The 26,344-nt window shown below is 44.6% G+C and overlaps 1 protein-coding gene across 7 annotated transcripts in view; it reads left to right on the top strand.

Annotated features, from left to right (window-relative positions):
- ARHGEF11 (Rho guanine nucleotide exchange factor 11) overlaps positions 1-26,344 on the top strand; it is a 113,023-nt gene that overhangs the window by 40,494 nt on the left and 46,185 nt on the right. For all 7 annotated transcript variants that reach the window (XM_079913712.1, XM_079913710.1, XM_079913706.1 and 4 more), the window contains exons 2-3: positions 23,367-23,455; positions 24,443-24,541. In XM_079913712.1, coding sequence (XP_079769838.1) covers positions 23,367-23,455; positions 24,443-24,541 — 188 coding nt within the window. The remainder of the gene's footprint in view (positions 1-23,366; positions 23,456-24,442; positions 24,542-26,344) is intronic.

Below are 26,344 nucleotides of genomic sequence, written 5' to 3'. Positions count from 1 at the left end.
GGGTGGGGCTGGGTTCCCTCCCAGTTGGTTGTTTGGCCTGAGGCGACCCAACACTGGAGCCTAGCCGGGCTCTTTGGTGGAGCTAATGGTGGACTCTGGGAGGGCTCACGCCAAGGAGTACTTCCCAGAACTTCTGCTGCCAGTGTCCTTGTCCTCACGGTGAGGCACAGCTACCCCCCGCCTCCCTCCAGCACTAGCAGTTAGGTCTGGTTCAGTCTCCTATGGGGTCACTGCTCCTTCCCTTGGGTCCCAATGCACACACTACTTTGTGTGTGCCCTCCAAGAGTGGAGTCTCTGTTTCCCCCAGTCCTGTTGAAGTACTGCAATCAAATCCCGCTAGCCTTCAAAGTCTGATTCCTCCTCCCGTTGCCAGACCCCCAGGTTCGGAAGCCTGATGTGGGGCTCAGAACCTTCACTCCAGTGGGTGGACTCCTGTGGTAAAAGTGTTCTCCAGTTTGTGAGTCACCCACCCAGCCGTTATGGGATTTGATTTTATTGTGATTGCTCCCCTCCTACTGTCTCATTGCGGCTTCTCCTTTGTCTTTGGATGTGGGGTATCATTTTTGGTGAGTTCGAGTGTCTTCCTGTTGATGATTGTTCAGCAGTTAGTTGTGATTCCGGTGTTCTCGAAAGAGGGTGTGAGAGCATGCCTTTCTACTGTGCCATCTTGAACCTGGAAGAGAGTGTGTTTAATTTTGCACAGCCAGATTGGAAACTGAGACCTTGCTAGGGAAAGCTCTGTAATCCAGAAATCCTGCAGCAAACCTGGTTCTTGTTTGCCAACTACCCACTTCTCTCTCCACTAATCCTTCTCCCCACCACCGCGTCATCCTGTTCTCTGCCAGACACTCTGCGTTAATTAATGATTTCACAGCCGTTTTATAAATCTCAACCCAAAGACTGTAATGAGTTCCATTTAACACGCCTGCTGTCACAGTCTGGGAGAATCTGGCTGCCTTAGAATCTGTACCAACTCCTGAGCTAGTTTGATGTTTAAATAGTTCTACAACTCCCTTCTCTCCCCTTTTGAATGCTTTTTCTCATTTGCCCTAATTTCCCCTCTCCTTTCTCCACATCTTTCCACATAGCCCTTGATCCCAAATCCTTTTATCCTGTCATGCTCTTGCTTTACTCTCCCCTTTCTTTTGTAACTTCCCTACTTCCTCCCCTTCTTCACTTTTGTTCATCTCACATCTGCATTTATTCCATCTCTGACTCTTCCCTTCTGCCTTGTATTCCTTTCCATCCTCTCATTCTCACCGTGCCCTGTGATGCGTGCAGAGAACAGGCTAACACAAGGTGAGGAGCTCTCTCCTTTCCTCACAGAGTAAGTCACATCTTGGCCTCTCTCCTGTCTCCCCCTCACTGCTGCCTGAGCGCACAGAACCTTATAGGGGAGAAATTCTAACACAAGTCAGTTAGGATTTAAAGGGCTGCTAATCTCAGCCAGGCTGTCCCTGCAGGAACCCCATCCTCACTAGGCCTGTGGCATAGGCCTCATCCTACAGGTCTGTGGCTGCCACTTCATCTTCTGGCTCTGGCCCTTGGCACATTTACAGTTAGTGGATTATGGGGATGGTTTCACATATCAGTCAGATCATTAAAGGTTCAGCATGATCCAGGGAAGGAGGTGCCAGCAGGTGGTGAAACCATTCATCGGTCACTGCCATGTTCACTGCCTTTCTGACCTGACCCCTGTCCAAGTGCCTACTGACTTCCCCTGTGTTTCCAAGAACCAGAGCACTGAGTCCCATTCCAAAGCAGACTTCTGCACCAGAGGGCAAACAGGATCAGAGAGGTGTCCACTTCTTGCCCTCAGAACCCCTTTTTTCTAAGCCCTGCAAAGAGTGACAGAGAGACTAAATTCTATCCTGTGGTTATAGTGCTTTTGATGGGATGCATCCTTGCCCCCCACCTCCCTCCCTCAGTCCCACTCTGTCTTCAAATCAGAATCAGCCTCAGGATTGGAAGGAATCTTGGTAGTCATCTAATTAATCCAACCCTCTGATTCTTAGCCCATGTGGTTGTGTAGCTCCATCTTGAATATCTCTAGTTTTTCTTTGGCTATCTGGTCCCTTAGATTTGTGACTTGTGTCAGTGGCCATTTGTCAGCTGGTTTGTCAAACAAGTGGATCAAGCAGTGCTTTGTAGAATCCTGTATTTTGTAGTGGATGCTGTGTGTGTGTGTACATATGTGCTTGTGCAAAAAAACCCACCTATTTTATCCAGGTGGCTGACAGAGGGGAGAGAATACAAAGATATTTCAAAAGTGGAAGACACATCCTTTCCTCTTAAGGAATTTACAGCTTAGTTGGGGAAACCAGAGATGTGGAAGTATATTGATTGAAGAATACTTAGAAAAAGAGTGTCAAAACAAGTGCCATTTAATGCACAAATGAGGTCTTTGTGGAGTGAGTTCCACAGAGGTGTTCGTCTTTGGTCATGCTGGATATGACAAATATAACTTGAAATAAATGGTTTGAATGGCTGTTTGTTTTTCGCTGAGGTTGTTGTAAGTAACTAACCAATAATACAGAGTGAATTTATGAAGGCTTAGGTTACGCCTGCCAAAGGGGAGAGGTTGGTTAGGAGCAAATCAAGGAAAGCTTCTTGGGATTAATATGTTTTCTTTTTTAAACATATTTATTTATTGGCTGCATTGGGTCTTCGTTGCTGTGCGTGGGCTTTCTCTAGTTGCGGCGAGCGGGGGCTACTCTTCATTGCGGTGCACGGGCTTCTCATTGCAGTGGCTTCTCATTGCAGAGCACAGGCTGTGAGGCGCGTGGGCTTCAGTAGTTGCGGCTCACGGGGTCTAGAATGCAGGCTCAGTAGTTGTGGCGCATGAGCTTAGTTGCTCTGCAGCATGTGGAATCTTCCCGGACCAGGGATCGAACCCGCGTCCCCTGCATTGGCAGGCAGATTCTTAACCACCGCACCACCAGGGAAGTCCCAGGATTAATATGTTTTAAGTACGGTTTTGATGGGTGGAATTGGGTCAGTACCGGTCTGCTTTGGGGCTTTTCTCAGTTTGCTCTGTCAACCACAATTGTGAGGGCTCTGGACTGGCCTCAAGAAACTGCCCTTGACAACCTTCATTTCTGGCCTCTGAGCCATAACTGTTCAAAAGCCCTCTAGGATGTTGAGGTCCACTCCCTATTTGGGATACCACCCCATCCCTATCCTCTGCCCTATGCCACATTCACTTCACCTCCTGAGAGTTCCTGGAGGTGATTCTAGGGTACTCAGACCCAGTGAAAGCCTTCAGCATTGTGGGGGCACGAAGTAGGGACAGCCCTGAGACCACTGGCAGCAGTAGGGGACAGCATTCTGTTCTGTAATGGTGTATCCAGAGCAATCATCAGAGCCAAGCTGAGCAAATCCACCACCCAAACAATGGACAGTGACAACAGAAGGGAGAAGGAAGGTACTACATAAAGTACCCTTGTGCTGGAGTTTGAAATAACCGGAACATCAGTCCCATGTTTCAGAATAGAAGAGCAGCAATTTTAGAAAAGAAGGCGAGGTCTGACGTTCTTTCCTGTTAGCCAAGATTAGGAGGCACTCTGGGAGCAGTAGATTTCCTACAAGACTTTTCTAGGATCTTAGAGATAAGAGGTAGAGTTCTAGATCCCTCTGGCCTTCTAGATGTCATCTTTTTTTCATTCTACGTCCAGCCAAGATCGTTCCGTCTGGAGAGATTGAGGTTGCCGTTTCCTATTCCACAAGATCCCCTTCATTTTCACATTTGGGGGTCTCACCCACAGAATTCCTTCCCGACGTCATCTTTGTGGGAAATTGGGGATGGATTGAGGGGAGGGGCCTCAAGAATGCTTCTCTTTCTGTGAAAATAACTTTCAGCCCTTGCTGCCATTCAGCATTAGTTATATCCATGAGATGGCTTCTTTCCCCCCTCACCCCACCCTTCTTCGGTTTTCTGGAAATGGAGCAGGGCTGGAAGAAAGAAAGGATGGAAATTCCCATTGCATCTCTCTGCACTGAGCAGTGGTTGAGATGGGATTTGGGTGAGGGGGATGGGAGAGGTAGAGAGATGGAGTCAGCCCTGGAGGGAGAGGCCAAGAGACTGCTGAGCCGATGGTATGGGCGTAATTACTCCTCTGCCTTGAGCTTGCCTGTAATTGTGGTTTCTGGGAGCCAGCACGTCCTGGAAATCTGCTGGAACAGCAGAGATTTGGGGTTTCCGCCTGGGATGGAGTTGAATTTTCCACTTGGAACAACTTGCCCAGCACCCGTGTTTGCTTGGGGGGTGGGCAGGGTGAATCCCTAAAGCTCTAAAGGGGCAATTAGGATAGTCTTAGGACTACAAGGCCCTCCTTTGGAACTGAACGAAAGGTTGTATATTCTGAAATTCTGGACATTAGAGAGGCGGCAGATAGCCAGATCTGGTGAAGAGTTGTATGCCGAAAGTTAGGAGATGAACTCTGGTCCTAACCTTGGGTAAGGGGCTTAATGTCTCTAGACCTTAGTTTTCCCATCTGTCATTTGATTTGAACATCTGTCTTTTTTTTTTTTAAATAAATTTATTTATTTATTTTTGCCTGCGTTGGGTGTTCACTGTTGGGTCTTCATTGCTGCGCGGGATTTCTCTGGTTGTGGTGCTCGGGGGCTTCTCTTCATTGTGGTGAGCAGGCTTCTCATTGTGGTTGCTTCTCTTGTTGCAGAGCATGGGCTCTAGGCATGCAGGCTTCAGTAGCTGTGGCATATGGGCTCAGTAGTTGTGGCTCGCGGGCTCTAGAGCTCAGGCTCAGTAGTTGTGGCGCACGGGCTTAGTTGCTCCGCGGCATGTGGGATCTTCCCGGACCAGGGATTGAACCCGTGTCCCCTGCATTGGCAGGCAGATTCTTACCCACTGAGCCACCAGGGAAGTCCGAACATCTGTCTTTTTTACAGGGATCTTCCTAAATAATACATGAGGAAATGCTAGACTAATGTAAGGGAGCAACTCATGGTGTGTTGATAAGAGTAAAAGGTAATATGCATTTTTGGTATTTATTGTGTACCCTGTGCTAAATGCTGTAAGGAATGCACCGTTTAATCTCATAACAATCCAGCAGAGTAGTTACTAACCTCTGTTACAGATGGGAAAACCTGAGGTTGAGAGATTAAATATCTTGCCTGAGGTCACAGAGCCAGTGTCAGCGTCAGGATTACCAACCCCGGGATCTGATTGCAAAGCCTGTGTGTTTGGCCAGCAGAAGTATAAATGGTAATCCGCACTGTGTTTTACGCTTGTGCCAGGAAAAACCCAGAGCCAGCCGGGCTTAATGAGGACTGGCTATTGGACTTGGAGACAGGGAATCTGAGTTCCAGTCCTGGCACGAGCCATCACTAACCTTGGGACCTCAGGCAAGTCCTTTATCTTCTCTGAACTGTAGCTTCCTCATCTGTAAAATACTTACGTTCAGAGTTCTGAGAATCAAATGAAATACTATTTAGCACTACACCTGCCACCCAGCAGATGCTTAATAAATGTTAGCAGAATCTAAATTCATATATGGAAAAATAAGCAGCCAATCCCTGTCATCTTGAATCTGTGATCTGAGATTTCAAGAGAACACTGACGTATGTTAAGGATGGATCTGTGGCAAAAACAAACTTATGGTTACCAAGGTTCGGGGTGAGGATAAATTAGGAGTTTGGGATTAGCTGATACAAACTACTGTATATAAAATAGATAAACAACAAGGTCCTACTGTATAGCACAGGGAACTATATTCAATATCTTGTAATAAACCATAATGGAAAAGAACATGAAACAGTATATATATCTGAATCACTTTACTGTACACCAGAAACTAACACAACATTGTAAATCAACTATACTTCAGTTAAAAAAAGAAGGATCTATGGTAAAGTAAAATAGGTGGTAAAAACTGTCTCGAACTAGAGAGCAAAGCATTAGCAGAGAACAGGCTCTGAAGTTAAACTGGTTGGATTCAAATACCAGCTCCATCTCCCTCACTGGAGGCATGAAATTAAGCAGGTTACTTAACCTCTCTGTGCCTCAGCTTCCGACTATAAAACCACAACATTAATAGTACCAATTCATAGGGTGGTTGTGAGGATTAAATAAATAAGAATGGCTGGGGCTTCCCTGGTGGCGCAGTGGTTGAGAGTCCGCCTGCCGATGCAGGGGACACGGGTTCGTGCCCCAGTCCGGGAGGATCCCGCATGCCGTGGAGCGGCTGGGCCCGTGAGCCATGGCCACTGAGCCTGCGCGTCCGGAGCCTGTGCTCCGCAACGGGAGAGGCCACAACAGTGAGAGGCCCGCGTACCGCAAAAAAAAAAAAAAAAAAAAAAAAAAGAATGGCTAATATTTATTGATTATTCTTACTGTGACCAGGCCCTGGCCTAAGCATTTTAGTTTTACGTTTTAAATAATTAAGTCCTAACAACAATTCCAAGAGATGGGTACTATTACTATCCCCATTTTAAGGATGAGGCACAGAGAGGTCAAGTAACTTGTCAGGTCACGTAGCTAATAAGTGGCAGGACCAACATTTACATCTGAGAGAGGAGCTCAGGAGCCTACAATCTTAATCATACTGTCTTGTCTCAGTAAGCGCTTGAGAAACATTCTAGCTCTCATCGTTGTAGTCATCACTGGTATCCCATCTATCAATCAGTTACCTCACAATTAGTATTTACTAAGAGTACATGGTTGCACTGTGCTCGTTACTGTGGGCTCTGTCAACAAGGAATATAACAGGATTTCTGCTCTTAAGTTTATTATCTATTTGGAGGGAGACATGATCAATATGGATGAAAAAATTTGAAAACAATCAAGTGCTAAGTGATAGAGTATGGACTCAAAATGCAGCAGAAATGAATTTAGTAAATAGTAAAAAGGTCATTGGAGAAGTTGCACTAGTTAATGAGAAAGCTTCCTAGAGCAGGTAATACTTGCCTTCAGCCATGGAAGTCTGGGCCAGAGGACAAGGGTAAGCTATTTGGAGCACTGGAGTTTGGGAAGAGTTAGAATTTCAAGGTCGGTCATTCACCGTTCAACACATTTTCATTGAGTATATACTACGTGCATGGATAAAATTAACACTAGTTCTCAGTTGCCATTGTTTCTCTCCGGGTCAGTCCAGGTTGGATTCCTAAAGATTATGTTTTGGAGACTGGCGATTTCCAAGTTGAAGTACTGTTACTGCCCTGCTCAAGGTGGTCTCTTGTTGACATAATAAAACTTCATTATAATATGACTTGTGCCTGGGTAGAATAAAGAGTATGTTTTCCAGGCCCCTGGAAAGGCGCTTCAGGGAACCATCTGGTTCATCCATTCCTCTCCGCGTCGCTCCCTCCACATGCACATGCCACCACACTCTTTGCTCATAAGGAAACGAAGGCCTAGAAGTACGATTATAATCCAGAGCTTCAAGCCCCCAGGATACTTTATTTAAACTACCCTGTGCTGCCTGATAGTAAACTGAGTCAAATTATGTGCTCTAAAATGTAGCTGTGTAGAACAAGTGCTTATCATTTCTGTTCACCTACACAGGGGGTTATAGTTACATTTCCCAGTGCCAGTGATTTTTGTCTTTTTTTTTTTTTTTTTTTTTGGACCGTGCCGCGAAGCTTGCAGGATCTTAGTTCCCCAACCAGGGATTGAACCTGGGCCACGGCATTGAAAGCGCCAAGCCCTAACCATTGGACCACCGGGGAACTCCCTAATTTTTGTGTTCTTAATATCTCTTCCACTGTTGTGCAGCCCCCCACCCCACCCCAGTATGAAACGTTTCATTCAGTAGGAAAGGGTATAAGAGGCAGCAGCACTTGCTGGAAGTGGTTAACAGCCATTGCTCTAAAAACCCTTGTCTTCCCACGAAATGGCCTGGCATCTCCCCCAACAGAGAAGGCAGCAGCCGGTTTCCTCTCTTTGCATGTATGAGCTAGATCAGCAGACTCGAGAAGTACCCAGCTAGGCAGAGCCAGTGGAGTGTTCTGGTTTGTGGTCTGCCCATTCTACCTCCTTTCAGGCAGGCATATACCTGAGTTGTTGCTTGGAGTTGTCTTAGGCCAAGTTTATGTTTTAATAACAGTGGCTGGTCCAGCAGTCCCGGTCCCATCAGTCAACATGAGGGGAGGGAGTAAGGGTCAGAGAGGTCCAAAGTGGATCACTTGGCAATGAAACTGCGACGAGAGCTACGGGGATCTAGCTACTAAGGAAGTTGACTCACATGTTCTCTGGCTGGCTTTCTATCAGCTTCCTACCAACTATGTCTGTAAAGTACCCCTTGTAGAGCTCAGGTTATTGGTTGGGGGGCCCAGGTTAGGTGGCTGGAGATGCAGGTGCTAACGAGACACAAAAATAGAAGATAGTGAGTCCTTCCTTCAGAACAAGTATTTTATTAGACAAAACACAGAATACTTGAGTTCCGTTTTAAAGTAATACGGAGGCAAGGATATATGTGTTTATAGCACAAGTCAAATGCTTAAGGGCTAGCAGGATGCAAAGAATAGGAGTGGTCATCATTAGAGAGTTAACTGAGGAAGGCTTCCAGAAAGAGGGGAGTTTCCGGGCAGTTTTTAGGAGGATGGAACAGGAATTTGTAGGGAGCCTGTTGCAGACTGGAGAAGAAGCCCCCACCCCCACCCTTCTTTCTTCTCTCTGCCTCCGGCAGGGCTTCCTGAAGTCACTAGCTAAGAATGTGGAGGGTAGGGACGCTCAGCCTGTGATGTTCTGGGTCCCCTCCCCCATTACAGTTGGTAGCTTAGATGCTATGACTAGATTTGCATCTTCCTGCAGTTACCTCAGCTGAAGAAAAGGGTACCACCTCCCTGAGGTAGGAAAGGGATTGCAAAGAAGAGCAGATGTGCTACTGTCAACGCACGTCAACTCAAGTTACCTCTGCTAGTCACTCATTTTATGGTTTAACCTCGGCAGTTTTAAAATGGAAGACTAGCTTTCTTCCGCCACCAAGTACTTTCCTAATGATTGTGTTATGAACTCAGGGAATTGAAACCACTAATTTAAAATCCACCTTAACAAAGTAAAGCAAAAAGGTGAATCTTCTGAGACAAACGACAAAACTTTTTTAAAGCAAAATGGAGACTTCTTCGATTGGCTGTTATTCTGGGTTATTTGTTTTCTGGTTTGTCCTTTATTTGTGCCAACAATAAAAAACTGACTCGAATAACAATTCTATTTTTACGGAGTAGAAAGCAAGGTATGCCTTGCTTTAAGAAAACCCAGTCTTTTGAAAGTTTGTTTTTAAATTAGTGTCATCACCTTCCAGAGGGTTCACTTCAGGACACGTTTACTTATCTTTCCAGGAAAACTTTAGGTAAAACAAGATATACCTGTAGAGTGATTTTTGGTTTACAAATAATTTAGTTATCACAGTGCCCTGTGAGAAGTGCAAAGCGTGATCTTCCTGTTTTACCAGCACGAAAGCTGACACTTAGAGGTGTTATGTGGCTTGTCCACTGTCACACAGTGGGCATGATGTAGGCAAGGAAGAAACCTCCTTCCATAGATGGAGGCCCTCTCCACGCCACCCTCCTAAGCCTTGGGCCTTATGACAGATGCTTATTCTTTACCTTGTGAATTCTAGGCTTTGCTTCTTGTTCCTTTGCTTTTGTGAAAACTGGGAAATGAATAAAAATATTCTTAGCCATCTTGTGGGCCTTATTACCAGTGCAGACCTTGAAGTGCTTCTAGATGATTGTTGGTGAGGGTGTCGACTGTTTTCTCCCAGTCGAATGAATTTAGTTCTACCTGAGCCCCCTCTGGGTGCAAAGACCTGATATGCCAGAGAAACATGGTGAGGGACAAAGAATCATGCAACGTTAGTGTGAGAAAGGACGAGAGATAATGTGGTCCAGCCCCTTCATTGCAGGAGAGGAAGTCAAGGTGCTGAGAGGGGAAGACTGGACTTTGGTCAGGCCAACGTAAGCTCATGTTCCTGGCTCTATCATTTAGCACCTGTGTTCTTGGGCAAACTATTTAACTTCTCTGAATCTCATTTTCTCATCTGTTAAGGAAAATAACAATGTCTACCTCACCAGGTTATTGTGAGGATTAAATGAATGCCTGTAACATATTAGGTGCTTGTTCTATATAATTTTCTTCTCCTTTTTCAAGGGTAAACAAAAAATAGGGACAGATTTGGTCTAGAACCCAGATGTCTAGACTGTTAGTCCTGCCCTCTCACCACTTTGGCCTGTTCCCTCCCTGCTGCTATGGCAGCCTCCATGATCTCCATGATTTCCCTCTCTGTGTGCACCGCCACACCCCCAAACCACACACACACACACACACACACACACACACACACACACACACGGAATTACACAGCTAGTGAATGGCAGCATTAGCACTGGTATCCAGGTCTCCTGGTCTCCTCTTTCTGTCCTGAAGCACATTATTTTTATCAAAGGTAGCAGTTTGGAGGATACTTAGACAAAAGCAAATGAATGTCAACTGATATAACAGCAATAGGTCATTTGCTTCCGAGGAGATCGGTGAGATGGTTGCGTCTGTATTAGATAACTCAAAATTTGTTTGTTTTGTGCTGTGAGGCAGGATGTGATGGCTTTAGCAGTAGCTTACTAATTATGTTTGACTTAGGGTCTCATAAATAACAAGAATAGCAATCATTTTTTGAGCATTGCTCTGTGCCAGACATTGTGCTAGAGACTTCACTTACATTACACCAGTTCTTACAACAGCGCTGCAGGACAGGTAGCTAGTATTCCAGTTTTGTGGATGAGAAAACTGAGGATCACAGAGAGCAGCTTTGCCTCGGTCACACAAATGATCAGAGACAGAGCCAGGACACACGACCGTTCTAACTCCACACTCCCCCACGCCGCTCCTCAATATCAGTTTGAATTCCTGGGCATAGCCTGAGCGTCGAGCTTTTCCTGAGGCATGTGTGACAACTTGTAGACATCAGATGTGCATCTATACCTGTGCTGGTAGAGCCTGGGAGGCTAGTGGTTCTGAGTGAAGAGAAGGGTGCACAGCCAGGGTCGTGTGGCATTGTTCTCTGCTTAGCACTGCAGACGGCCGCCCCCAGAGCAGGGCTCACTGCTTCCTCACTGGGGCTCCAGAGATGCCGTGGCGCACCCTCATGGGCTCACAGTCCAGCAAACAAGGGAGAAAGGTCGGTGCCCATGTACGAAGTGCTTTGGCAGAAGCGTGTAGCAGGTGCTGTGGGAAACAAAGGAGCGTGGGAGGAGTGACTCTGAGCAGATTTCTAGCTTCCTTTGACTGGTCTGAAGGGCATGAGGCCCTGCCATGGGAGAGAAGGCACAGTGCAGTACAGCTGTGGCCAGAGGAGGCCAGACCAGCGCTGTCCAATAGAAATAGAGTGCAAGCCTCAAGTGTAACTGAAAATTTTCTAGTAGCCACATTAGAAATAGTAAAGAGAAACAGGTGAATTAATTTTAATGTGTATTTCATTTAACTCAATATATTCAAAATATGTTATTTCAACATGTAATCGATATAAGAATTATTAATATTTTACATTCTTTTTTTTTTGTACTTAGTCTCTGAAATCTTGTGTGTATTTTGTATTGACAGTGTCTCAGTTCAGACTAGTCACATTTCGGGTGCTCTGCGGCTTCCCTGTTACATAGTGCAGGGCCGGAAGGTACTCCTCATGTCGGCCTCCAGCAGCCACTCTCAGTGGTCTCTCTCTCTCCTGCCTTTGCTATTATATCCCAGCAGCTGGGCTCTCATTCAGGTACACATCATCTCTGCCCCACCTGTTCTCTGGGCCTCCAGCCTTAATCTCTTCTTGTCCACTCTACTCACTGCAGTCAGACCTGTCTTTTTTTTTTTAAACATCTTTATTGGAGTATAATTGCTTTGCAATGGTGTGTTAGTTTCTGCTTTATAACAAAGTGAATCAGCTATACATATACATATATCCCCATATCTCTTCCCTCTTGCATATCCCTCCCTCCCACCCGCCCTATCCCACCCCTCTAGGTGGTCACAGAGCATCGAGCTGATCTCCCTGTGCTATGCAGCTGCTTCCCACTAGCTATCTATTTTACATTTGGTAGTGTATATATGTCCATGCCACTCTCTCTTTGTCCCAGCTTACCCTTCGCCCTCCCCGTATCCTCAAGTCCATTCTCTAGTAGGTCTGCGTCTTTATTCCCGTCTTGCCCCTAGGTTCTTCATGACCTTTTTTTTTTAGATTCCATATATATATGTGTTAGCATACGGTATTTGTTTTTCTGTTTCTGACTTACTTCACTCTGTATGACAGATTCTAGGTCCATCCACCTCACTACAAATAATTTCGTTTCTTTTTATGGCTGAGAAATATTCCATTGTATATATGTGCCACATCTTCTTTATCTATTCATCTGTCGATGGACACTTCGGTTGTTTCCATGTCCTGGCTATTGTAAATAGAGCTGCAGTGAACATTGTGGTACATGACTCTTTTAGAATTATGTTTTTCTCAGGGTATATGCCCAGTAGTGGGATTGCTGGGTCGTATGGTAGTTCTATTTTTACTTTTTTAAGGAACTAGATCTGCTCCTGTTACTCCCTTCTAGAAAACCTTCAACAGCTCCCCTCTGTAAAGAGTAAAATCCATAACTACCCTAACCTTTTCCTCTGTCCTTGTACTTCCTGACATGAATATGTTGTTTCAGTTTTGAAAACCTTTGATATACCCTATCTCATTTAATTCTCACAGCAGCTCTCTGAGATAGGTAGAGCAGGGCAGGTGAGCTATCCACATTTTTTAGGTGGAGAAACTGAGACTCAGTGAGTTTGAGAGTTTCCTAATGTCCACCAGCTGTTAGGTGGCAGAACCAGGACGAGAACCCATGTCTTTTCAGTTTTATCTCTTGTTCACTCCTCTTGTCTGGCCCTTTCCTCTTTTCTCTCCTGTGATGCACTGACAGCCTCACCAAATTCGCTGTGTTCTTGACCTCCTTCTGTGCCTCTGCTTATGCTGTTTCCTCCGCCTAGCATGTCCTTGCACAGCACAGCTTCCCATCAGAATTCCACCCTTCCCCCGGCTCTGGTTAAATGTCTCCTCTCTGATTCCTCCTTTGGCCATCCCCTCAACCAGATCTACTCTGTAGTTACCAGCACATCCTAACATGCATTTTCTTGTTTAGTGAATGCTTCGCTGCTTTGTGTACAGAATTGGATTCTAGAGATCTGAGAGATGGAAGACTTTAGGAGCTTAACCAGTTCTTACAGCCAGGTTGATGTCACTCCCTGCTGTAAGTGCATGGAGAGGCTGACACCTTCCTACTTTATTTAGCCTTTGTTAAAACTGTGAAACTGTGGGTTTAACCCTAACATACATGCGTTGTGGAGGTTACTCAGAACACTTTTGATGGTAAGTATGTGCTTACGATATTTTGATGTCTGTAAAGTTCTTTTGTGTGTATTATCTGATTTCATCTTTCAACACGTATTTATTGAATGTCCACTATGTACTGTGTTCTGGAGCTGCTGCGTGCTCTAGAGAATAAGAGACAATGACGTTTATCATTAAATGAGGAAAGTAGACATTAAACAATCAGGAAAACACCCAAATAACTAGTTACTCTTGAGTTAGACATTGCAAAGGGAAATTTCAAGGGAGACTCAGCTTCTTGGGTATCGGAGAGAGCTTCGCTGAGGAGAAGCATTTACGCTGAACCATGAAGAATGAGTGTGAGTTGGCCTGGCTGAGGTGGGAGAGAAGGCCGGCCCCTAGGTTTGGAGTATAGTGAGCAAGGTGGGGGGCAGCGGGGGAAGCACAAGAGATGAGAACCTGCCAGGCCATGCAGAGGATTTGGAACTTTATACAAGGACAGCGGGAAACCACGGAAGGGTGATGTGTGTTCTAAATTATCTTTTGAAGAAACCCCCCTGACTGTGTGTAGAGAATGGGTGAATTCTAAAGGAGTGGAGGCTGGAGGAGATGTGAGGAGACCGGTTGTTCTAGGTGAGAGGTGTCTTCCAACAGCGTGTGACAGGAAGGGGCAAAAGTAAGTGGATTCCAAAAATAATAGTAGGTAATATCAGTAGGACTTGACGGTTGGTTAGATTTGAGGGGGTGTCAAAAATAACTCAGGTTTCTGGCATGAGTGACTGTGTGTGGCCCTGTTTCCTGAGGAGGAACTATTTGCTCAGGAGCCAGGGTCAGGCTTGGGCTGGGGAGATTGATTTCAGTGTGAACATTTTAGCTTCGAGGGATCCGTGATGGTGATTTGGTTCCGCCAGTCACCCTTTGAGGAAAGTGGAATTCCACATTTGTTATTGAGAAACTGAGACTTGGAGAGGTTGGGTGGTTTGCCTGAGACTACACAGTGAGGACAAGGCTGAGCCTGAGCTGGAGCCCATACTTTACCCCTAAAGCTGTGCTTTCCAGACCATACCACATGGGCCGCGTGCTACCCTGTCGGCATACCAGTTCTCTGCCTCCACACAACCCCGTCTGCCAAGTTGTCTGCCCTGATCGTCAAACAAGTCCCTAAGCCTCTTGTTCTCCAGGAGTCCTTCATGGAAGTGCAAAGGAGAGCTTTCCTGGCTCTGCCCTACCTAGAATTAGAACACACCAGGAGTCATCCCCACTTTTCCACGTATTGTTCACTCACTCAATCTTGTACTGTTCCGCTCACCTCTGACACATGTTGAGTGTAAGGTCACCCAATCTGGACCTGGACAAGACTTCAGAAAACACAGTAGAGCCATTTGCATAGGACTTTACACTTCCAAAGAACTTAACAAATCTTACCTCTTTGATCCTCACCTCAGCTCTGGGAGAAAGAAAGGACGTGTACATTACTTCAGCAAACATTTTGGAGCAGGTGCCCACCGCGCACAAGACGCTTTGCTGGACCTTGGCCGGTGTTACAAGGATGAGTAAGATGCCGTCCTTGTTCTCAAGGGGTTTAAGGTCTACCAGGGAAAATAGATGATAGACTAAGAAGTTAAGGAACTTGTTTTGAGAGTTCCTCAAAGTTACTGTCCTCTAAATAAGGAATCACTTGGACTGCCTGTTGAAATAAAAATAGTATTCATACCACAGACCTGCTGAGTTGAACCCGCAGGGTTAGAGCCTCAAGTAATTCATATGCTGCTCCTCAGCTAGTAAATGATCCACTTGAGATGTGAGCCTTTTCTGGCTACATTGCCTACTTTCCCACTCCATTGTTCTGCCCTCTGCTTTTACAGATGAGAGAATTGACACGTGTGGAAGTCAAGTGGGTAGTGGCCCACAGTGAATTAGAGACAGAATTGGAATTAGCACCTGAATTTCCCTGATTTCCAAGCCCAACGCTTTTCTGCAACATCATTTAAAGTGTTAACTCTGCACTCTGGTTCTGATTGAAACCACTGCTTTTACTTGATCTGTACCCTTTTTTCCCTCTTAATGTCTTCAGTTATATAAGCTCTTAGGGAGCATTTATGTCATATTCTGTCAGCAAGGATTGTCTGCAAACTGGCCTCTTTTATTTACTATAGGGATGTGCTATGTTTCCAGCCTCAGACCATGGGGAAAATTCTACCCAGAGGCAGAATCCTTGGAAAGTTAGGGTGCCAGGAAGCTGCTTAAAGCTCCACCCTGGCAGATAAGGGAAACCAGACCAGTAGCACCAGGTCAGGGTTCAGTGAGTGTGGACTTTGTCTAGAACTAAGGTCCTGGCAAGGTAGCTCTTTCCTGGTTACTACTCCTCGCTTTGGGCAGGGATTCAAGAACATTACTTTGCCCCAGACTCAAAACACCTAGGTCAGCCTATGTATAGTGTACTTTTTATATCTATCTGTCTATCATGTGTGTTCTATATCTTTATATACATGTATTGCATATATGTATTATGTATTTGTATCTCATGTATATATCATCATATATATTATATGTGTGTGCACATGTAAGATGTATATATTATATGTGTGCTTGTATATGTGTGCATGTGTGTACGTATGTATGTAAAAAAGAAAATAGAGAAAGCCCAGTAAAGACCAATTAGGTCTGCATACGGGCACAGGTCATACAGCTTTTTGTTTAGGAACACAGACCTTGAAGTCAGTTACTTAACCTCTGTTCACTCATCCGAGAATGGAGATGTACTACCTGCCTCACCAGGCTTTTGTGATGGTTAAATAAGATAATGTATGTCAAATGTTTAGCATGGTACCTGGTAGCTAGTAAGAACTTAAATAATTATTATCACAGAACAGGGATATTCTCGGCTTTTCCCTCATTTACACATTTGTGGTGGAGTGGGGCTAAGGATGAAGAGACCTCCCATTGGAAGGGGCTGATACCACCCAGCTTAAGCCAGTTGTCACCATATGAGACTAAAGCCCCAGTGATGCCAGAACTTCTGCCTTTTCAAGAGAAACCAGAAACCTGTATTTTTAAATATGAAATTGCCTGATTTTTAAATTTTTTGACAATTAATTTTAAACACACATATATACATATATATGTGTGTGTACACACACACATACACACACACACACACATACACACACACACACAAATACCATAGGCCAACAGCAGGGACTTGTGGGCTGGTACCAGTCTTCAGCTTTGCTGTCTGGAAGGTCACCAGAACTTTCCCTGCTTCCTCTCACACCCTCTAGGCTAGGATGAGGAGGCTGTTTCACCATGTATTTGCAGAGCGCCCATCCTGTGTCTGGTGCTGGAGAGCATACCAGGAAGAACACCCTGTAACCATTGCCCTCTGGCAGAGAGGCAGGACTAACACAGCAGATGATAGGGATCAGTGTAGGAAGGAGGAACATTTGTGAAAGAATGTGGGCTGCATTGTAAAGAAAAGGATGAGGAAATGGAAGATTTCTGGGAACTGATACGGAGTTTCTTTGAGGGTATATTAAGTGAGAAATCAAAGTGTAAGAGGTGTAGGATACTACCTGTTGTGGAAGCAAGAAAGGAAAATAAGAGTATTTATATGTGTTTGCTTAGTTTTTACAAGAAGAAACACAGAAAACCAAAAACAAATGAAAGTGGTTACTTGGTAAGGAGTGGGATGAAGGGACAGGGACACTTCTGAATATACCTTTTAAATTGCATTTTGAGTTTTCAACCATGTAAATGTTTGACAGATTCAAAAGATAAAATTAAATAAATAAGCCTGAAAAAGCAAACCCTAAAATTACAGACAAATATAAAAAGAAACCTAGGGACTTCCCTGACGGTACAGTGGTTAAGACTCCACGCTTCCACTGCAGGGGGCGCAGGTTCGGTCCCTGGTGGGAGACTAAGATCCCACATGCTGGATGGTGCAGCCAAAAAAAAAGTAACCTAAATGCATTTCAAATTGATAACATAAAGAAGAATTAATCCAAAGTAACTTTCACACACAGTACTGGCTGTATACCTTTAGTGGGATATAGTCTAAGGACAGAAAGAATTGCAAGGAAATGCTGAACTTTGCTTAATAAGTTTGCTGTTGCCGGTGTTACTAATGTAGGAACTCTGAAAACAGTATTTGATGTATTACAGAAGAGAGCAAATGAGTAAATGTCTTACTGTTGTTTGTGAACAAGGTTCTCACTATCGGAAAAGGAAGATAAAATATGGAGTTGGGGAAGATGAGGAAGAACCCTGTAGTGTTGGAGTCGAACAAGATTTTATTGTGAACTCACAATTTCTTAATCAATTTATTTCCTGGCTCTGTCCATTGAAAGGGCCTAGAAGCAGTGACAGCTTAGCAGCAATGAGCACCTAGCATCCAGATCTTGTTTCTAAATACATTTCCTACTAAAAGGAACCAGGGCTCCTTAGAGAAATGTTTGAGTCAAAGTCTGACATAGGGAAAATACAAGGTGAGCCTGGAGTATTTGTGTGTGTGTGCCAGAAAATAAGGATGCACTCAAAGACAGATAGTGACCTTTAAAGGACACAGCTGGCTAGTAGAAGCTCCCACCAGCCAAACTGGGACAACTTTAACATTTTTTTAAAAGCAGTAATGGATTATAATGCATTGCATTGGGGGGAAAAAATTCGTGAGTTCATAGCACTATTCCAGAAAAGGGACAAAATGACCTTCTTTACAAGTTTGCCTGCTAATAGATACAGAAGGAATGATAGAATTCCTTCACCTCATCATGCTGCCCCTTCAACTTTAATGTAGGTTTGAAAATTTTCCCAAAATGCCATTTTGCAGCCACCAGTTCAGTAAGTGGTTCAGGCCAGGATCATCAATGGATAGTAAAACTATTGGGTGGGAAGCTGTTGGACAACAGGATATTCACCAGTCTCAAAATATCACCCCACAGATTTCCCACTAATTCAAATGGGAAAATATACTTTTACCATTGAGAAATCTTAGGAGCACCAACTTATCTAAGTAATCAAACATAGGATCACCAGAAATGGGCAACTTATGCTACATCACTTATCGAATATTATTTTAAAATGTTTAATCTGAATCTAATCCTGAGGAGACAGGCAGATCTGTTACAGGCCATTCAATAAGACAACTGGCCTGAACTCTTCTACATGTCAGTGTTAGGAGAGACTAAGAAAAGTGGGCAGGCAGGGGGTGATACTCTAGATTAAATGAATCTAAAAACCATGAATGAATGCAATTCTGAGATCTTTGACTGGATCGTGTATTGAGGCAGTTGGGGAACAACTATGTAGGAGATTAATGAAACAATTAGGGAAATTTGAATAGAGACTATATATTAGATAATATTATTATTTTTTGTTTTTATTTTTTGGCTGTGTAGGGTCTTCGTTGCTGTGCACGGGCTTTCTCTAGTTGCGGCGAGTGGGGGCTATTCTTCGTTGCAGTGCGCGGGCTTCTCATCGTCGTGGCTTCTCATCGTTGTGGCTTCTCTTGTTGTGGAGCATGGGCTCTAGGCACGCGGGCTTCAGTAGTTGTGGCTCGCGGGCTCCAGTAGTCGTGGCTTGCGGGCTCTAGAGTGCAGGCTCAGTAGTTGTGGCTCACGGGCCTAGTTACTTTGTGGCATGTGGGATCTTCCCAGACCAGGGATTGAACCCGTGTCCCCTGCATTGGCAGGAGGATTCTTAACCACTGCGCCACCAGGGAAGCCCTAGATAATATTATCGTATCAAAGTTAAACTCTTTGGGTGTGCTGATGGCAGTGGTTATATAGAATTCCAAGGGTCTTGGGGGACATATGCTGAAATATTTAGGGGTAAAATGTCATGATGTGTGCAACTTTCAAATGGGAAAAAGTGTATAATCATAGAAAGATAAAGCAAGTGACAAATGTTAATTGGTGAATCTAGATGAAGGGTATATAGGTGTTCATCATGCTGCCCCTTCAACTTTAATAATAGGTTTGAAAATTTTCCCAAAAAATGTTGGGGTAAAAGAAATGTGAGCTGCAGTGGCCAGGGAATACTTCATGGAATCAGTGCCGTTTGACCAGAGCCTTGAAAAAGGAGTAAAGGAGGGATAGAGAGGAGAAGGGATGGAGGGCTTCATAAAGCAGAGGTGAGAATGAGCACAGAATCTTTTAGGATCCAGTAGAAGTAAGGAAAAGTGAACAAGTAATAAGAGTGAATTTGAAAGGTACTTGGATCCACTTGATGAAAGGCCTTTAACACCAGGCAGATGCACGCACATCCGATCATATAGAGAGTAAGAAGGGAAATCATAGGTTCTTGACCGGGGGGGACCCAAAGAAATATTGTTTGGGAAAGTTAGTCCCTTGTGGTAGAATGCTGGAGGGACTGGAGAGTGAAAACAAGAGGTGGTTTTTTTTTAAGTCATCTAGACTTGAGGCAATGGACATGTGGCTTAAAGTGATGGATATCAGTGATAATGTAAAGGAAGGAGCAACTCTGGGAAAACATAAAAGGACTTACCAGTCTCCATAACTGACTGGATAAATATGGGGGTTACTGAGAAGTTGATTCAGAAGATCTATCTCAATGATGCTGTTTAGAGAGCCACAAATTTTGCGAGAACTTCTCTACTCTCCTGGGCCTTCTCCATGCCCATCAAATTTAGGCTGATTGGATCTGACCTCTGCTGCCCAGTTTTGATGGGAATATCATCAGGAAGAGGGAGAGCCCACCATTAAAGTCTTGATCTGCTGGTACAGGCATTTCTTCCTCCTCTAATTCAGTGGTAGTTTTTCCTCCTTTAAGCTCTCAAAGAGAAAACAAAATTTTTTTTGCATCTGTTAAAATTATACTTATGTTGTAATCCCCCATGTCCTCCACTGTCACTGCCCTAGCCTGTGATTTTTTTTTTTTTTTTTTTTAGAGGAACTTTCAATGGCTGCTGAAATGATCCTTGTCTTTGCCCCTAACAGTCCTCTACAGCCAGGTACACAAACCTTGGCTTCATGTGCCTTGAGTTACGTTGAACAGCTCACAACCTAGCTCAAGTGCAAAACCAAACCAGGTTAAGTTACCAGACCATTCCTTCTAAGCTTAAATGTGGGCATAGGAAACCAGTTTCCTGCAGAGTCAAGCAGAACAAGGCAAGGAGGAGGCCCAAGCTGTCCCAAGACAGAATGGGCTTTCTCCTGAAGTAGTAAGGAGGGAGAAGTGCAAGCCCATTCTGGGTAACCCAGGGGTGGGATGTTGTGGATCAAGCCAAAGACAGCAGATGAGCAGCTGGAATAAAAAGCCTTTAATAGTTCATTCTGAGAATCCCTCACCGATGTGGGGAGTGGAGCTGTTGCCCTTCAGTGTTTATACTAAAGTTCTCTATGTATATCTCATCCATTACCTGCAAGTGACTGTATCTTATTCATTTTTGTACCCCGTAGTGCCTGGCATAGTAGGTAGTGCGGCGCTGTGCAATTGAACTTTCTGCAGCGATGGAAGTGTTTTATTCTGCACTGTCCTGTATGGTAGCCACTAGCCATAGTACAACTGAGAAACAGAATTTTAAAATTTAAATATCTACATGTGGCTAGTGGCTGTTGTATTAGATAGATAGCACGGGTCTGGAATCTAGGACTTCTTTTTTTTTCCATTTTATTGAGGTATAATTGACACACAGCACTGCCTAAGTTTAAGATGTACAGCATAGTGACCTGGCATCCATGTATTGCAAAATGATTACCACAGTACGTTTAGTTATCATGCATAGATTCTAGGACACTTACTAAATGATGAGCTAAGTTGAATCTTTACCTTGGATGAGGAGGTGGGGGGTGGCAGGGCATGATGGACTAGGGTAATTTGAAGAAAGCCAGAACTTCTGGAAGTTCACCTTCTTGTCTGGCTGCCAGGTGTAGTAATGGGGAGTAGAGTGAGAAGAATATCTAGGAAGAAGGAACAGTATGGGCAAAGACAGGAGCCGGAAACCATGGCAAGAGAAAGAACAGTGAAGAGCAGGGACCAAAAATAGGACGGAGCATTCACTGTGTCAGGCACAGGGGGTGCTGATCAACAAGACCACCCTGACTTCGTGGACCTTACGGCCCTACGGACAAGCGCACAAGCAGCTCCACTGATTGTATGCAGTAAGGATAGGTACTGGGAGCTGTGGGAGACAGCGGAGGGGCATCAGGCAGTACTTCCTTTTCGATGCTGTGCCTAATGGCTTCGCTTGAAGACAGGGTGACCTTTCTCCCAAGTACAATGGGGAAGCTCTAAAAGGTTTTAATCAGCAAAATGGCACAGGTAAATCTGCATTTTAGTAAGGTGGTTCTACTGCATTGGCCAGTTTCCACCCCGGGTCCTTCTTAGCTTGATTGTGGTTTTTCTTTTAAACCAACCACCTCCAGTGTCTTGTCTGGTTTATGTCTTGTTTCGTTTTTCTTCCCTGCTTCCTCCTTTCCTGCGTCACTCTCTCCTGGGCCCCACGCTCTCTTCTTCCTTGATGTCCTTCTCTCTCTGATCCAAAGATCAGCCAGTAAAAAGCAGTCTCACCTGTCCAGGTAAGTGGGGTGCCAGGGTGAAGGGGGAAGAAGACCCCTCTTTTAAATTTAAAAGTTATTTATTTGTACTGTGTTGTATTTATTATTTGAATAGTTAGTACCTTCACATGACTCAGAATTTAAATGGTACAAACAAGAAGATAAGGAAAAGATTCCAACTCCATCCCTTTGCCCCGGCACAGTTTCCTTCCTCAGAGGCAACCAGTGATCTATGTTTTCTTTTGTACCCTTTCAGAGGTATTTTACACATTTTATATATATGTAAGCAAACATATAAACAAATCGTTCCTTCTCTTTTACCGTCTACATAATTCTGCATCTTCCTTTTTCCACTCAACAGCATGTCTTGGAGACTATTCCTTATCATATGTAAAGAGCCCCCTCATTCTTTTATATGACTGAATACTGTGTCATTATATTGATATACTGCAGTTTATTTAACCAGTCACCCCTTATGAACACTTAGAGTCTTGGCAGTGTTTTGTCACTGCACACAGTGCTTACATGAAGCCCCTTCTACATAGTCATTTGCTAGATACGAATAGGAGACACCCTCTGGAGGGGCAGCAACTATTGATTAGGAACTGGCAACTTGTACACTTTTCTGAAAAGGAGAGGCATAGCAATGATCTGAGCTTCTCCTGTTCCTGCAGGGGCCCTATTATTCGATCTGGTTTGGTGATCCGTGGTACCTTGAGGTTGTAGGGCCTTAATAGTTTCTAAGCAGGGTGCCTCAAGCTGGCTGTAGGAATGGGGTTGCAATACTACCAGCAAACAGACCAGATTCCTGTTCTCCCATGGTACACACAAAACAAATGGAATTTCAGAGGCTTGGGTCATCATTGTACGCCTCCTTTCTAGAACAGGGTACAAGCTGCCAATTATCCAACAGGTAAAGTTGCCAATTACCCAACTAAAGGCCTAGTTACCCTCCTAGAGACACTTGTTTTGGAGAGGGACGAAGAGACGAAGCTAAAGTGAGAGAGAGTGTCTCTGATACAGCCACTGCAGTCCTCTGCTGTGTCCCTGCAGGCTTCTGTGTGTTTGTGACCCTCCCATCCTTGCCTTCCAGTCCCCGCTTCCTTACAAATCATCACCTAAAACTAACTAGCTGTTTGTTTTTCTCTTGTCTTTTTCTCGCATTCATTTTCTCTGCTGCCTCCGTTCTGTTCCATCAGCCCCATTGCAGCCTGGTAAGACCCAACAAGCATGTGTATTTGTTCACACCCTGTTCTTGCTATTGTCTCTTTGTCTCCTGACTCCAGGAAGGGCTATTTCCCTTCACGCCTTGCTGGGTATTAAAGAGATCATGCTTGCCTTGCCAACCTAGGATTCCAGATAGGTGATGTTGCCAGTGGGGTAGATGTGGCTGATCTCCCACCAGATTGAGCGGGTTACAGGGTGAGAGGGTCGGTCTCTTGTTACCCAAGACTCAGGGCCCCTTTGACAGAGCTTCCTTCTGCTACAAGGCTGGTCCCTCCCTGCCCAATTCATTGTTGTGCTTTTCTTACTCTTTCTCCAGGTTAAGTAGCCTGTCTTTGGGAGATTCAGCACCTGAACGCAAGTCCCCTTCCCACCACCGCCAACCCTCCGACACCTCTGAGACAACAGGTAACCTTCTCGGGGCATTAACACGTAGACACAGAGGTGTTTACCCATACAGACAGATCTGTATACTCCAGATGTAAAACAACTTAGCCTTTATATTGAGCTCATAATGTGTGCTAGGTATTGTGTTATATGTTTTATACAGATTACCTTATTCAGTCCTTTTATCACTTGTGGAAAGTAGATTTTATCATACCTATTTTATGGATGAAGAAACTGAGACACAGAGTGGTTAAAAAATTTGCCAAGTGTACAGGCTTGTAGGAGACAAAACCAGGACCTAAAACCAGTTGAATTTTAACTCTAGAATTCATGCTTTCTCCATCACAGGAAGCAGTCACACATACCTGCACACGTGCACGATGTCTAGTACATGCCCACAGGGATGGAGTCAGTTAGGAGTTATAGTCTCTCTTTCTTTCTTCCTACGCTCTGCATATGGTTGTATGTGTGACAAACAGGGTTTTCTCTTGTCATTTATCCTTCCCTGGATTTTGACAAGGGGCCAGCCCTCAGTCACCCCACGTGAGTTACCCAGCTCTGCAGGATCAGCAAGCACTGGTGTCCTGCTGTATTCATTGGACGTAATTTGATGGAAAACTTCCAGTCTCACTTAGGCTTCAATCCCAGGGCTGCTTCTCTGTAACACTAGCCTTCAGGCTGGAGTTGGCCATGCCCCTTCTTCAACCAGTCTCACCCAAACAGGCCTAAAAAGACAGACATACATAAGAGAGACGAACATCTCAGCACCTCAGAGAAAGGAATTTCTTGTATAGCATACAGAGTAGATGCCCGGGTTTTGTCGATCACTGAGGAAGGCAGGCATTGCAGTAGTGTGTGTGGGCAGGAAAAGTCTGGGGAACCTGGAAAGGCTTTCTGGAGAAAGAAACACACTGGGACCTCCCTGGGTTGGTCTTGGCTTGTGTGCACTGACTTTCTGAGGACAGTTCCTACCGAACTCCCTTCTTTCTCCTCCTTACCTCTCACCAGGTCTCGTTCAACGCTGTGTCATCATCCAAAAGGACCAGCATGGCTTCGGCTTCACAGTCAGCGGGGATCGCATTGTTCTGGTGCAGTCTGTGCGGCCTGGTGAGTGTTGCGTCCCTGCCACCTGCAGTGTACAGTTCTTACAAAGCCACCATGTATGTGACAGTGCCGTAGGACTTGAAGAACTTGCATGTGCTTTCTCTGGAGGCCTGGGCATCCTGAGGCATGAATGATTCATTCTAGAACTGGTTCCCCAGGGGCATCTGGGGAAGTCTCCACAATGCTAAGCTTCCAGGCAGAATTTCTAGGGATCACACTCCAGGCTTGTTTCCCCTGTTGGAAGTGTGAAAATGGCAGACTAGCCTTCAGGTCATCAGGCAGGTGCCTGATTGCCCTCCAGGGGAGCTCCTCGTCCTGGGTTGGAAGATGCCGTGGAGAAATCGAAGACCCGCTTTCTTCTTTCTCACCTTCACATGACCTTGCTCCGTGCACGAATGGTCACTGTGCTACAGCAGTTCACAGTTGAGACAGGCACACTGGTCTAAATGTATTTGCAGATATATTAACACTAAGTAATAAATGACCTAAAGATGTGTGTTGGACAGTACGTGGGAGGAAAGGGTGTTTGTAAGTTTGTATTTGGGTAGTTGGTGGTTCGAAGCTAAGTATTTCCCTTCTGATCAGTTTAGGAAGCCTCCTTAGAAGAAAATAGGATTTCAGGAGTAGTTTGAAAGATGGCCATGGAAAACACATTGGCGGGATAGAAATTTGGTGGGAAGGGAGGGCATTATAAGCAAATCGATCGAGTAACCAGTGATGTGTGAAAAAGCTTCAGATATTTCAAAGCACTATCATATGTCAGGTGGTAGAATCATTGTTGTTAAGTGACCCAGACTGAAGAAGATGATCAGGAAGGAGATGGGAGTAGGGGAGAGTATGAAGCAAGTATCCCTAACACAAGCAAGTATCCGTAACAGGAGTGAACTTGAGTGTAGCCAGTGGGATTGGGCCTGGCAACGTGGTGCATCACAGGCTTGAAGAAGGGTACAGGAAAGGGGTAGGGGGCAGGCCAGCATTTTCCCACTAAGAACAGTGCAAAATGGGAAGGAAATATACTTACATAATTTGGGAGAAATATTTGGGATTTATTTAATGGGAAAAGTGAAAAGAGTATTTCAAATTTATGACCAAAATGAGGTATGTGGATCATACAGGGATATAAATAATTATAGCTCCTTATGTTTGGTAGTTAACTTTTGTCAGTGAGAGGTTTGTTTTTCATATCCTAGGGTAGAGCTCTGAAAAGATACTTTTATTCTTTGCTTCCATATTCTCTCAAGGTTCCTGGACTAGGGTGAGACAGGGCAAGTGGGACTGCCAGTAACTTGTACTTTGCCTCTATGGTCTGTTTGATACAAAAAGTATGGGGACCCCCTCCAGTGAAGTGTGAGTTCAGCACTCTTCCAATTTTGCCTCCTCTCAGACCTGGAGAGGAAAGAACAAAATGATGGCTTGCAGTAAAATACGAGTTTTGGAAAATCTGTGTATGTATGAGTACTTCGGGCAGGAGAGAAGAAGAGACTTCATTTGGATTGGCATTGAAATCACAAGAGCAACAAAGCAGTTGTTGTCTTTTCCAGATTTTAGGCTTCTCAGTTCACTGTTTCTCAAAGTGTAGTCTGTGTTCTGCCTACATCAGAACCACCTAGGCCCTTAGGATGATTGAAATCCTCATTCCGGGGCCCAGTCCCAGAAGTACTGAATCACTTGCTAGCAAGGGGGTCAAGGAATATGCTTTTTAACAAGTTCTTCTGGTGAGTCTCATGCTTACTGAAGTTTAGAACTTCTGCTCTAATTCCGTTACTCTGAAAAGTTTAATTTCTTTTAATCCCTAAGTTATTAGAA

This window comes from Stenella coeruleoalba (genome assembly GCF_951394435.1).
Source record: "Stenella coeruleoalba genome assembly, chromosome: 1".
NCBI classification, from domain to species: domain Eukaryota; kingdom Metazoa; phylum Chordata; class Mammalia; order Artiodactyla; family Delphinidae; genus Stenella; species Stenella coeruleoalba.
The sequence above is the reverse complement of the archived record's forward strand: the minus strand, read 5'-3'. Positions and strand labels throughout refer to the sequence as shown.